The sequence below is a fragment of the Homarus americanus genome, unplaced genomic scaffold (assembly GCF_018991925.1).
Source record: "Homarus americanus isolate GMGI-L3 unplaced genomic scaffold, GMGI_Hamer_2.0 scaffold34413, whole genome shotgun sequence".
Taxonomy (NCBI): domain Eukaryota; kingdom Metazoa; phylum Arthropoda; class Malacostraca; order Decapoda; family Nephropidae; genus Homarus; species Homarus americanus.
The window spans coordinates 1-14,289 of record NW_024727639.1 but is presented as its reverse complement, the minus strand read 5'-3'; the positions used below and the strand labels follow the sequence as shown (position 1 = coordinate 14,289).

Sequence of the window (14,289 nt, the reverse complement as noted above, 5' to 3'; positions counted from 1 at the left end):
CACACACACACACACACACTAGGAGAGGGGTGAGTCTTGGCGGTGTGTTTATGTGGAGGATCCCTGTATTACTGAGGACACACACACACACACACACACTAGGAGAGGGGTGAGTCTTGGCGGTGTGTTTATGTGGAGGAGCCCTGTATTACTGAGGACACACACACACACACACACACACACATACTGATCTAGGTAAGATTTTAGTGCGTGAATCAGCAAGGCCAAGTGGGAGTTGTTGAGTATTTGAATAAACACTAGCTGCAGGGAGACGCTTTGTGTGTGTGGAGGGGGAGGGGGGGGACTCTCTTTACGTCACTCACCAGGCTTCATCACACCGGAACTTAAGCCAGCGGTAAAACCATGGTAGGTAGGCGCTCTTCACCACATAAAGTCACTAAAAGTATGAAATATTTGATGGGGATAAAAGATGGAAAACGGAAGCTCTTATTATCTTTTAAGCTCGTAAGTTTCCTTGTGTAAGACTCTTTACTCGGGCTGTCAGCTGTTTATGGAGCTAGTACGACTTCATTCAGGCTGTCAGATATTTATGACTGGCGGGAATTTGCGATACCTGTTTTGGCCAGAAGTACATGACTTTACCTCCGACACACACACACACACACACCCCTAATCTCTAGTACGTCTTAGTACAGTCAGGTTATGTTACACTATGTTTGGCGAGGTTAAGAAATTACAGGTTTGGTTAGGTTAAGTTGAGTCCTATTTTATGGGTTGTGTTACGTTAGTTTTGTTTCATAAGGAGTGACTAACGCGGGGGGTCTGACGCAGTACTGACAGAGTATCTCAACCAGCATCCTGCAATTTAAATGCCATAGCGTTTTGTAGCCTATCGCAGTGTGTATGGTAACTTGGAAAGCGTCACGCTGTACGTTAAAACAAAATCGAAACTGTGTGTTGAGACAGAGCATCAGCGTCAAATTACCGGCCGATTAGTTTGACGTCAGTAGTGGGAAAATTTCTTGAATCAATTATAGCAAATAGCAACCGATCGCATTTAGAGAAAAGCAAATTAATCTACGACTCTCAACATGGGATAACAAAGGGAAAAATCTTGTCTAACAAATCGGCTGTCGTTTTTTAGGAAAGTCTTCGAGGTAGTAGATAATGACAAAAATTACTATGCTATTTACTTAGACTTTAGCAAAGCGTTTGACAGAGTACCACATCAGAGGCTTCTGAGAAAAGTTAAGGCTCATGGTATCGAGGGGAAAGTTTTAAATTGGATAAAATCGTGGCTCACCGATAGAACAGAGAGGGTCAGCGTAGATGGTGTTAAATCTGAGTGGGGCAGTGTAACCAGTGGGATTCCCCAGGGGTCAGTACTGGGCCCACTCTTGTTCATAATCGACATAAACGATCTAGATACTGGGATCAGCAGTGACATAAGCAAGTTTGTGGATGACACCAAAATAGGGCGGTAGATTAATTCAGGGCAGGATGCAAATGCACTACAGGAGGATTTGAATAAACTGCAGGAGTGGTCATAAAAATGGCAAATGATATTCAACACCAGCAAGTGCAGCGTACTTAATATTAGAAGAACAAATACTATAAATGTATACAGCCTTAACATCAACCTAAAGAAGTCGACTTGTGAAAGAGACTTAGGGGTACTTGTAAGCCCGGACCTACGGCCTGGAAAACAGTGCGTTAATGTTCGAAATAAGGCAAACAGAGTATTAGGTTTTATATCTAGAAGCGTAAGTAATAAGAGTGCGGAGGTCATATTGTAACTATATCTTGCGCTAGTCAGGCTGCACCTCGATTACGCTGCTCAGTTCTGGTGCCCTTATTATAGAATGGATATCAGTTCACTAGAGTCGGTGCAGCGAAGAATGACGAAAACGATTCCGGGATTTAGAAACCTTCCATATCAAGATAAATTAAAGAAACTAAACTTGCATTCCCTAGAAAGACAAAGAGTGCGGGGAGATATGATAGAAGTATTTGAGTGGGTGAAAGGAATCAATAAAGGGGATATAGATAAAGTTCTTATAATATCCGAGCAGGATAGGACTCTAAGCAACATAAGAACATAAGAATGGAGGAAACTGCAGCAGGCCTATTGGCCCATACTGGGCAGTCCCGTTTACACCCAACCCCTATTGCTCATATAAGCATCCAACCTATATTTGAAGCTATTCAGCGTATTCCAGTTACTGATGATATTTGGTAACTTGTTCCATTCATCCACTACTGTTTCCAAACCAGTGTTTACCTATTTCACGCCTAAATCTAAATTTGTCTAATTTAAAACCATTGTTACGAGTTTGCTCCTGGTTGGATAGTTTGAGTACCTTTGTAATGTCCCCTTTGTTTAGCCCTGCCTTCCACTTATACACCTCCATCAGGTCGCTCCTTGCTCTACGTCTCTCGAGGGAGTACAAATTAAGATTCTTTAATCTGTCTCTATACTCAAGGTTCCTAATGCCCAGGATTAGTCTTGTCATTCTCCTCTGAATTCTTTCCAAGGATTCTATATCCATTCTGTAATACGGTGACCAGAACTGAACTGAACTGTGTAATCCAGGTGTGGTCTCACAAGAGCAAGATACAGTTTTAGGATGACCTCGCTAGTCTTGTAACTAACACTCCTTTGTATGAAACCAAGTACTTTATTAGCCTTGTTACGAGCAAAAACACATTGTTTACTTGGCTTAAGGTTCCTACTTATCATTACTCCTAAATCTCTCTCGCAGTCGGATTTCTCTATGGCATCGTTGTTCATCTGGTATCTGGTTTCCCTGTTTACATCTCCTATACTGAGTACTTTACATTTGTCCACGTTGAATTTCATCTGCCATTTTTCAGACCATTCGAAAAATTTGTTTAGATCTTCCTGTAGTTTTGTGGAGTCTTCATCAGATTTAATAACACGTCCTATTTTAGTGTCATCAGCAAATTTGCTTATGTTGCTGTCTATGCCGATATCTCTGTCGTTTATGTATATAATAGATAATAATGGTCCAAGTACTGAGCCTTGGGGAACTCCACTTGTGAGGTTGCTCCAATGGGACTTAGTGCCATTAATGCTCACTCGCTGTTTCCTGTCCTGTAACCACGCCCTAATCCATTTAAGGATATTACCTTTGATGCCATGTGCTTCTACCTTTCTAATTAGTCTTTCGTGGGGGACTCTGTCGAAGGCTTTGCCAAAGTCGAGATATACCACATCATAATTGTGCCCCTCGTCCACCGATTCAAAAACTGATGAAAAGAATGTTAATAGATTAGTTAGACATGAACTTCCGCTTATGAAGCCATGCTGGGAATCATTGATCAATCGGTGCTTCTCCAGGTGATTTCGAATAGAGTTTGAAATGATTGCTTCCAGTAATTTGCCTACTCTTGATGTTAGACTGATTGGGCGGTAGTTAGAGGATAGTGATCTATCCCCTTCTTGAAAATCGGTATTACATTCGCTATCCTCCAGGATTCTGGTACTACACCTGTTTTTAAGGACATGTTAAACAACTTTACTAAGGGCATACTAAGCTCTTCCTTACATTCCTTTAATACTCTGGCAAATATCTCATCGGGACCAGGTGACTTATTAGGCTTTAGTTTGTCTATTTGCTGACTAACATCGTTACTAGTCACTACTATCTCGCTTAATTTGTTTTCTTCACTATCTCTGAATTGAGTCGGTGCCTCGGGTATCATGTTTAAATTTTCGGTGGTGAAAACTGTTGAAAAATATTTATTCAAATTATTGCTCATTTCTCTGTTGTTATCAGCGAGCTCGCCGGTGTCTGACCGTATTGGTCCAATCGTTTCTCGTGTTTTAGTTTGATACATTTGGTAGAATCCTTTGGGGTTTGTCTTCTCCTCCCTTGCTATCCTTACCTCATTATTCCTCTTGGCTTTCCTTATCTCGGTTTTAACCCTACTTGCCAATAAATTATAATAATCCTGGAGGTAAATTTCGCCATGATTTATCCTTTTACCTATAGCCTTCCTTTGGCCAATGATGTTCTTTAAATAATTATTTATCCATTTAGGGTCATTGTTGTCTGATCTGAGTTTTTTGTATGGTATGTTCTGCCTTTGTGCATTAAGTAACTCACTATTTAAATTGTCGTGGAACTCGGCAATCTCAGATCTCGTTATCAGGTCGGTGTCATCTGTCAGGTTCACGGCCAAGCGCGACACCCCCTCTCTCAGCTGCCTCTTTAAACTATCAAAGTTTGCCCTTCTGAAATCTGGTACTTTAGTGGAATTTTCTTTACGTCTGCCCTGAAAATCTAACTGGAATCTAATTTCTTTGTGATCGCTGTTTGCAAGTTCGTTCCCTACCTCGACACTGCTAATGAGGTTTTCTCTGTTTGACAAAACTAAATCGAGTATCTTATTACCCCGTGTGGGTTTGGTTATATGTTGACTTAGAAAATAGTCCTGGATCGTCTCGAGAAAATCCTCTGATTCTGAGTTACCTGTAAGGTCAGTCCAATCTATTTGGCCAAGGTTAAAGTCGCCTACTATACAGACTTTGTTGTGTATGGAAGCCCTGCGCATTTCATCCCAGATAAGTCGCTCATTGACTATCAAGATTGGGAGGTTTATATATTACTCCTGTGATTAATTTCTCCCTACCGTCGATTAATTCTATCCAAATTGTTTCTGTATTCCGCTCAGTTTTTATTTCCTTATTTATTTCACTCTTCAGATTATCCCTAACATAGATTGCTACTCCGCCTCCTTTCCTGGTCTTCCTGTCGGTATGGAACAGTTTGTAACCCGCAATTTGGTATTCGACCGGTAACTCACGTGTGTCTAGGTTGATGCATGTTTCAGTGAATGCTATTATATCGATTTTTTCGGCACATACCAAGGCCCTAATATCATCCATTTTGTTTCTCATACTTCTACTGTTCGCGTAGTATACATTTAAGTTAGTCGTGTTCTGAGTCCTCCCCTTACCGCGTTTAGTTTTAAACTCCGTCTAATTTAGTTTTGTCATCATTCCTAACACTATTTCCCTGTAATCTTTCACTTTGTTTACCCGCTCCCACTGCAGTCTCCTCCACCCCTGTGCTCATATGTTCCCCTAGCAGTTTAAAGACTTCGATATCTTTTGAACTGCCCCCTCTAGAGCCCCAGCCAGGGTTGCTACTCCGTCCCTAGACAGGTGCACCCCATCCCTAGCATAAAGGTCCCTTCTGCCGTAGAAGTTGTCCCAGTTGTCTTGAATGGGACTGATATTGACTTGCAATATCTGTCAAGACGGTCGTTTACACCAACTGCCCTTGACAACCATTCACTGCCAACTCTCCTTCTAGGCAGGACACCACATATGATAGGGATCCCTCCCTTAGTCCTAATACGATCTATAGCTGTCTTGAACTTATCAAGAAGCTCCTCACTCCTACACCGACCAATATCATTGCCTCCTGCACTGAGGCAGATAATGGGTTTGTTCCCATTACCAGACAAGTTATTGTCCATCCTGTCAACTATATCCCCCACCCCAGCCCCTGGCAAACACACCCTCATCCTATTTATGTTTTTACCACAAAAAGCCCTGTCCAAGTACCTTACCTGTGAGTCACCAACAATTAAAGTGTTTATACCTTCCTTGTCAGCCCTGTCCCTGACTGTACTAACGTCCAATTCGTCTATCAAGGGACTGAACGAGTTGGTACACTTAGCTGCTGATGTCGTTGCTGACGTATCCTTGGTGTGTTTCTTCATCACCAGTTTGGTCTTCCCTCTCCTTACAACCTTCCATTCTCTTGGATTTTCGTCAGACACTGGCTTTCCCTGTCCCGCCTCCCCCTTCAATCTCGCCATCTCTTCTTTTAATTTCAGGTTCTCCAACGTGGCCCTCTCTATTTCTTCCTTGGCCCTCTCCAATTCTTCCATGGCCCATTCCAGCTTGGCCAACAAACTGGCAGACCCCAGACCACACATAGCGCTGGTCATATCTGATAATTATCCCTCGGGAGCTAACCCTGCCATGACCTTTCCCCTAGTGAGGTCAGAACACAACTGAGGACGGATTTAAGTTGGATAAGTTTAGGTTTAGGAGGGAGATAGGATGGAACTGGTTCACAAATAGGGTGGTGGACGAGTGGAACAAGCTCAGCAACTTTGTAGTAAGTGCTGGAATGCTGGAAAATTTTAAAAGGAGGCTAGATAGCTGCCATGCACATGCCAACCGGCCTATTGCAGACTTCTTATTTTCTTATATACATTGTCATCTCTCTCTTTCTCTCTCTCTCTCTCTTTCTCTCTCTCTCTTTCTCTTTCTCTCTCTCTCTCTCTCTTTTTCTCTTTCTCTTTTTTTTTGTTTTTGTTTTTGTTTTATTGGACAATTAAAGATATGTTAGATTAATCTCTCGTGTCCTCAGTGTTTTGAGATGATTTTCTCTGCAATTTAATCATGACTGCCACAATTGTATGGGCATTAGCACACACACACACTTCATCCTTGACCACCGACGGGTCAGATGCACCTGGCGCTGCTCAGCAGCAGCCAGGTCAACTGTTATGTTGGCCCATACCAACTCCCTCCCCTGAACCCTCCTCCCCACCGGAATATCAACAAGTTCTCGCCAGAAGTTACTATTTCATTTGGGGAAGGAATGGAACCAGTGTTGAATAGTGGTGAACAATGCTTAAGTCAGTGAAAAACAACTTGGCAATTGAGTCTGAGCCACGCTAACCTTCACACAGTGAGGTCCCAGGTACCCAGTGATAATTCCCCTGAGACTCCATGATAGAGAGGCCTGGGACCACACCTCACCCACTTGAGTGAGTGAATTCCTGTGACAACGGACCACGTGGTGTCCCCATTATGCACGACACCACATAGTGAATAAGTTGCTACAGCATCATGTGAAGTTCCTCATAACACCTGCGAGGGAATTACTACACCACATGATGCCCCTCATAACACCATCCGTGAAGGAATTACTACTCCATGTGATGCCCCTTATAACACCATCTGTGAGGGAATTACTACACCACATCAGGCCCCTCATACACCATCTGTGAGGGAACTAGTACACCACATCAGGCCCCTCATAACACCACCTGTGAGGGAACTAGTACATCATCAGGCCTCTCATAACACCATCTGTGAGGGAACTACTACACCACATCAGGCCCCTCATACACCATCTGTGAGGGAACTACTACACCACATCAGGCCCTCATACACCATTTGTGGGACCATTACCACACACATCACATCTGTCGTGAGGAACTACTACCCCTCAGGCCCCTCCTTACACCATCTGTGAGGGAATTACTACACCACATCAGGCCCCTCATACACCATCTGTGAGGGAATTACTACACCACATCAGGCCCCTCATACACCATCTGTGAGGGAATTACTACATCACATCAGGCCCCTCATACACCATCTGTGAGGGAATTACTACCACATCAGGCCCCTCATACACCATCTGTGAGGGAATTACTACACCACATCAGGCCCCTCATACACCATCTGTGAGGGAGTTACTACACCACATCAGGCCCCTCACAGCACCACCTGTGAGGGAACTAGTACTCCACATGGGCCTCACCCTTTTACCTGTGAGAACTGGTACACCACATCAAAATTCTCCTTAGCACACCATCTGTGAGGGAATTACTACACCACGTCAAGCCCCTCATAACACCACCTGTGAGGGAACTACATTTTCACATCAGGCCCTCATAGCACCTCTAGCAGAATTGCTACACCACATCCAGGTCCCTCCTTACCACCTCAGAGACTAGTATTGCACACATCAGGCCCCTCATAGCACCACACCTGGGGAGCTGGTACACCATCAGGTCCCTCACTTGCACATCTGTGAGGAATTGCTACACACCATCAGGCCCCTCATAACACCATCTGTGAGAATTCCTACACCATCAGGCCCCTCATACCATCTGTGAGGGAATTGCTACATCATCAGGCCCCTCGTAACATCATCTGTGAGGAAATTACTACATCACGTCAAGCCCCTCATAACACCACCTGTGAGGGAACTACTACACCACGTGATGCCCCCTCATAACGCCATCTGTGAGGGAGTTACTACACTACGTGTCTGCTGTTCAACACCTCAGCTCACATGTTCTACGTGTGTAAACATTAATCTGTATGTTCACTGTATGTTCCTTCACCTTTCTCTAATGAAGGCTTTTGTTAAACCACCAATGTATGTAATAAGTCATTTATGTCCAATGTATATTTTCAGCCTTCGAGCTGCAAACTTTTTCAATAAACCGTTTATTATTATTATTATTTTACACTGTTATTACAATGTTTCATAATCATATATACTGTAACTTAGATGGTCGCTGTACAGTATATAGGTATTAGTATACTATATATAATGTTTCATAATCTGATATACCCTTGTTTTGGTTATATTCTAATATACCCTTGTTTTGGTTGCAGGTCCTATGGCAGCGTATACAAGGCACTCCACAAAGAGTCAGGGCAGGTGCTGGCCATCAAGCAGGTGCCTATTGACACTGACCTTCAGGAGATAATTAAGGAAATTTCCATCATGCAGCAGTGTGACTCCCATCATGTTGTCAAATACTACGGCTCCTACTTCAAGGATTCTGACTTATGGGTAAGTTTCTATAACCTTGGTCCTGATTGGTGGATGTTGGCTGTAGATGTCCCTGATTGGTGGGTGTTAGCTGTAGGTGTCCCTGATTGGTGGGTGTTGGCTGTAGATGTCCCTGATTGGTGGGTGTTGGCTGTAGGTGGCCATTTTTGGTGGGTGTTAGCTGTAGGTGGGCCTGATTGGTGGGTGTTAGCTGTAGGTGGCCCTGATTGGTGGGTGTTAGCTGTAGGTGTCCCCTGATTTGGTGGGTGTTAGCTGTAGGTAGTTTGGTGGAGTGTTAGCTGTGGTGGCCCTGATTGGTGGGTGTTTGTGTAGGTGTCCCTGATTGGTGGGTGTTAAGGTGTCCCTGTTTGGTGGGTGTTAGCTGTAGGTGGCCCTGATTGGTGGGTGTTAGCTGTAGGTGTGATTGGTGGGTGTTAGCTGTGGTGTCCCTGATTGGTGGGTGTTGGCTGTAGGTGGCCCTGTAGGTGGCCTGATTGGTGGGTGTTAGCTGTAGGTGTCCCTGATTGGTGGGTGTTAGCTGTGGGGTGGCTCTGATTGGTGGAGTGTTAGCTGTAGGTGGCCCTGATTGGTGGGTGTTAGCTGTGGGTGGGGTGTTAGCCAGGTGGGCCTGATTGGTGGGTGTTGCTGCCCTGCTGTGGTGTCCCTGATTGGTGGGTGGCTGTAGGTGTCCCTGATTGGTGGGTGTTAGCTGTAGGTGGCCCTGATTGGTGGTGCCAGATTGGTGGCTGTAGGTGTCCCTGATTGGTGGGTGTTAGCTGTAGGTGGCCCTGATTGGTGGGTGTGTAGCCCTGATTGGTGGGTGCTTAGCTGATTGGTGGGTGTTAGCTGTGGCCTGATTGGTGGGTGTTAGCTGTAGGTGGCCCTGATTGGTGGGTGTTAGCTGTAGGTGGGCCTGATTGGTGGGTGTTAGCTGTGGGTGGTCCTGATTGGTGGGTGTTGCTGTAGGTGTCCCTGATTGGTGGGTGTCCCTTGATTGGTGGGTGTTAGCTGTAGGTGGCCATGTTTGGTGGGTGTTAGCTGTAGGTGGGCCTGATTGGTGGGTGTTAGCTGTAGGTGGCCCTGATTGGTGGGTGTTAGCTGTAGGTGTCCCTGATTGGTGGGTGTTGGCTGTAGGTGGTCCTGATTGGTGGGTGTTGGCTGTAGATGTCCCTGATTGGTGGGTGTTAGCTGTAGGTGGGCCTGATTAGTGGGTGTTGGCTGTAGGTGGCCATTTTTGGTGGGTTGTTAGCTGTAGGTGTCCCTGATTGGTGGGTGTTAGCTGTTGGGACTTTGTTTGTATTTAAATCTATATTGTGTGGGTTTTTTTTATACGGGAATTAGCCCGCTTGGGCACAGGTCGAATGACCCACAATAGGGCCTGGGGGGCAAAAAAAATAAGAACAGAAAGAAATTAAAAATAGCGAAGAAAAAGGTTATATTGTGTTAATCTACACCACGAAGATGCTGGAAAACCAGCTTTTTATAGTGAGACAGATTGTATAAGTATGGAAACACAGAAGAAGGCAGAGCATTCCACAGTTTGGCTGTGTGATTAAGGAAGGATACACTATAACGGGTTATTCTAGTATGACTGACATCCACAGAGAAATGGTGGGCCATGGTAGGAAGGCATATGTTACGAGCCCACGGCCTTGCCGGCGGTACACAGGATGCCAAATCCACCGAACATTGCTCGTTAAAGTACCTGTAAGAGAGAGAGAGTGAAGCAACATTGTGGTGAAGAGAAAGGGAAGAGAGATTGTCGACTAAAGGAGGAGAGTTAATAAGACGAAATGCCTTTGATTCCACCCTATCTAACAGTTGGACAGAAGAAGAGCCACCCCAGATATGAGAGCAGTACACCAAGTTAGGACGAATGAATCCCTTATATACTTGGAGCAACTGCTCAGGAGTGAAGTGGCTACGGCATCTGTACAGCATTCCCAACTTTCGGGAGGCAGCTTTAGCTATATTAAGGATGTGTGATTTCCAGGACATATTGGAGGAAATGGTGAGGCCTAGCATATTTATTTCGGGATTTGGCAGAATGATAGCGTCCTGAAATGTAATTGGTGGTAGATCATCTAATTTAGAAAGTGTAATTGGTAAATACTGAGTTTTATTACTATTTAATTTAACCAAGTTTGTACCTCCCCATTCAGAGATGCTGCACAGATCCGCATTGATAGATGTAATGATATCAGCTCTAGAAACAGATCTAGTTTGAGATTTAGGAGGAAGGGAAAAATGTGAAGAAGAGTAAAGAGTAGAATCATCCATGTAAGGATGGAGAGAATTAGTTGTAGTGTGAAGTAAATCATTGATAAAAAGAAGGAAGAGAGTAGGTGAAAGAATAGAACCCTGTGGGACACCATTATTGGTAGAGAAAGAGCGAGAGATTGATCCCTCGACAACAACTGCCATGGATCGGCTCTCAAGGAAGCTAGAGGTTAAGGTAGATTAGGTTAGGTTAGGTTAGGTTAGGTTAGGTTAGGTTAGGTTAGGTTAGGTTGTGTTAAGTTAAGTTCGGTTGTGTTGGTCTTGTTTGGTTGTACTGTATTAGGTTAGGTTAGGTTTTGTTAGGTTAGCAATAGGGGTTTAATCATCTGGACCGCATTTACATTACAACCATGGTATTGATAAGTATCCTATTATTTCCAGATCGTAATGGAGTACTGTGGTGCTGGTTCAGTATCTGACATCATGAGGCTACGGAAGAAGACACTCACTGAAGAGGAAATAGCGACTGTAATATACGACACCTTGCGTGGTCTAGAGTACCTCCACCTTAGACGGAAAATTCACCGGGATATTAAAGCCGGAAATATCTTACTCAACACTCAAGGTCATGCCAAATTAGCCGACTTTGGAGTGGCGGGTCAACTGTCGGTAAATATATGCTGTAGTTGTCATTTGTTTACTAATTTTTTTTTATATTGTTTGACTTTATACATTTTTAATTTATTTAACTTTTTTGTGCTTATATTGTACAGTATTTGTATATATTTGAGCTGATTATTTTTTCTTTCCTTGTGGTCGATAATTATTGGAAAATTCACTTCTCTAATATTAATGAAATATTCTTTAGTTACAAATTACATAAAGAGAAACTGTGGACTGAAGTGACACTATGATGAGGTTACTTGGTGTTATCACAAGACATATACAGTACATTATTAAGTTGATATTTTAACCCTCGTAAGTTATCCCTAAGAGCGAGTGATGGTCACTTGCCCTCACCTCCCACACCATATATACAGTACAGTAACTTGATATAAACTGGAGTTGTATATTAGCTGTGTTGTATTAATGGACTTTGTTTTATGATTTGTCCTTGGTGTTTCTACACTCTCCATGTAAGGGATTGTATAGCAGTTTTATTTTTAGAATGTAGAAAAGAAAAATTTACTTTACTAACATTATTCTTTTATCACACCAGAAATGTAATGCATCAGTGTTTCAAACTTCTTTCTTTAATAATTATATTTTTATTGGGAATTATTTTTTATCTTTGGCAAAATTTTCTGTGACTGAAGAAGTGGACGTTGGGAATTTTACATCGACATGTGTTTTGACCTTAACCTCTTCTCTATGGGGATGCCACTTTGATATTTTAATTAAACGATTATACAGTATTCAGCTCGGAGGAGGACCCATACACAAGAGGTTAAAGTCTTAGGAGGAAGACTGTGAACTCGTAAACAGGTATCAGGGGTAAAACCCTCCAACTCCTCTTGTGTTAACCTTGGCTACCAGACTCCCACCTGTCCGAATGAGTTATATTCAACTGTCTAATAAATCATGTTGGTGTTGGCAAAGCTATGGAATGTTGCAGTGAGGTGTTGGCCAAGACCATTCACTTGTGCTATGTCAGTTACACTCGAGGATGTTGCCGACTGTACTCTACCTTTGTTAACTCGCTTTCTGACTGGTAACGGCAGATATAGAATGACTGCCCCATGGGTGTGTTGCTAAACTGGGTGTGCATGGTCATTGAAGAGTAGGGAAAAATTGTCCTATATGTTTATGCTTTAAAAGTGTGTTCAGGGTAGCCTCTGAATTGTTTGTATTTAAGATGAGTTATTTGTTTAATATTTTGCACCTTTACAGGACACAATGGCCAAAAGAAACACTGTGATAGGAACTCCTTTTTGGATGGCCCCGGAAGTGATTCAGGAAATAGGTTACGACTGTGTAGCTGATATATGGAGCTTAGGTGAGTGACTTAATGAGAAGGTAGGGGAAAGTATGTGCATACAGTGAGACATTTGGTAAGTGTGAAGTGCAATTGAGGGAGAGATTAAGAATAATTATCATGTACCAGAATTAGCCTTTTTTTTCAGGATATTTTCATTGAAGACAAACTAGTATATTTAATCCTAGTATTTATAAAGATGAGTTTAAAACTTCTCCTTTTTTGTGTTGACCTTAACTATATATCTGTTAGTATTATTAAATCTTCCCTTGAGATTATATAGACAGGATTACTGTAAATCCTCTTTTTGTATTAACTTAAATCCTCTCCCAGTGTTGTGAAGTAAGGGGTGAGGGGATTTATTTATTGGATGAGTTTAGAATCGATGGGCAAACCTGGCACGGATAATTTCAGATATCCACTTGTTCTTGCTTGACCACAGCTTACACGGTATATGGTATATGGATTAATGATTCATGATATTTTATAACAAGTGGCTAAATTGACAGGTTCATTCGTTACTTCTGTTTGCTGTGTGTAAGATGGTTCTGTTAACCTGTGTTATATTTAGGAGGAAGACTCTGTTATCTATTTACTGTAGTTATAGAGAGATATCTCCATTAGCCAGAACATTTGGTGCAGGGCATTTCTGGGAATGAGACGACTCTCTCGAAGCCGGAAAAAAAATCCCTCGTCCCCAGAATTTTCCTGGTAACCGAAAAATGTTCTCGGAAGTTCCAGAAATTGCCCATTATGTCATCTCTCGAAACTGGAAAAATATTTCCCATCCCCGGAATTTTCCAGGTATTGGGAAAATCTTTTGATAATTTTCTGGAAAATGTGCCCCTCGGAAATTTGTTCCAAAAGTTGGAATTTTCCAGAAAATCCAAGTTTTGGGAATGATTTTCCGAGAAAATTTCAATTTTGGTTATTGGAGAGTTCTGGGTTTGATGGATTCCAGCTAACAGAGATATTACTGTTGGTAGCAGGAAGACTATAATATATTTAGTGCTATACTGTATTAGGAGGAATACTATAATATATTTAGTGATATATTAGGAGGAAGACTATAATCTATTTAGTGATATACAGTACAGGCTAACCTCACATATTTGTGCTTATTGGTATCCCACTGTGGCCATATTTCTGAAAGTCACAGATGTGTGGAATAAACATGAAAAACTTGAATATTTGGTGATCATTTGCTAAAAACTGAATACAAATGTACAACATAAATCTTTGTTTCAAACTTACACTACTGCCATATTTATTGGACCGCTCTTTAACACTTTATTCCACACTATTGTGGTTTTGAGTTAAATGATTTAGTGAGTACTGTGCAAGGTTGGCCTAATTTGAACAAATTTCAAATTGCATACATCACAAATGATCAAAATTGCTATAATAAACAATAAAATTGATACATAGTATGTCATAAGGTATAGTAGTAAATATTTTATGTACAGAATATACCTCAGCTCCTTCCACACTCAACCCATCCATACTGTG

The 14,289-nt window shown here is 42.4% G+C and overlaps 1 protein-coding gene across 1 annotated transcript; it reads left to right on the top strand.

Annotated features, from left to right (window-relative positions):
* Positions 1-8,425: 8,425 nt before the first annotated feature.
* On the top strand, positions 8,426-12,919 carry LOC121865886 (serine/threonine-protein kinase 4-like; the record flags this gene model as incomplete). The annotated part of the gene is given in 3 exon segments (XM_042365429.1): positions 8,426-8,606; positions 11,247-11,474; positions 12,696-12,919. Coding segments are annotated over 3 exon segments (523 nt in total), but the record flags the coding sequence as incomplete, so codon positions are not given.
* Positions 12,920-14,289: the final 1,370 nt, after the last annotated feature.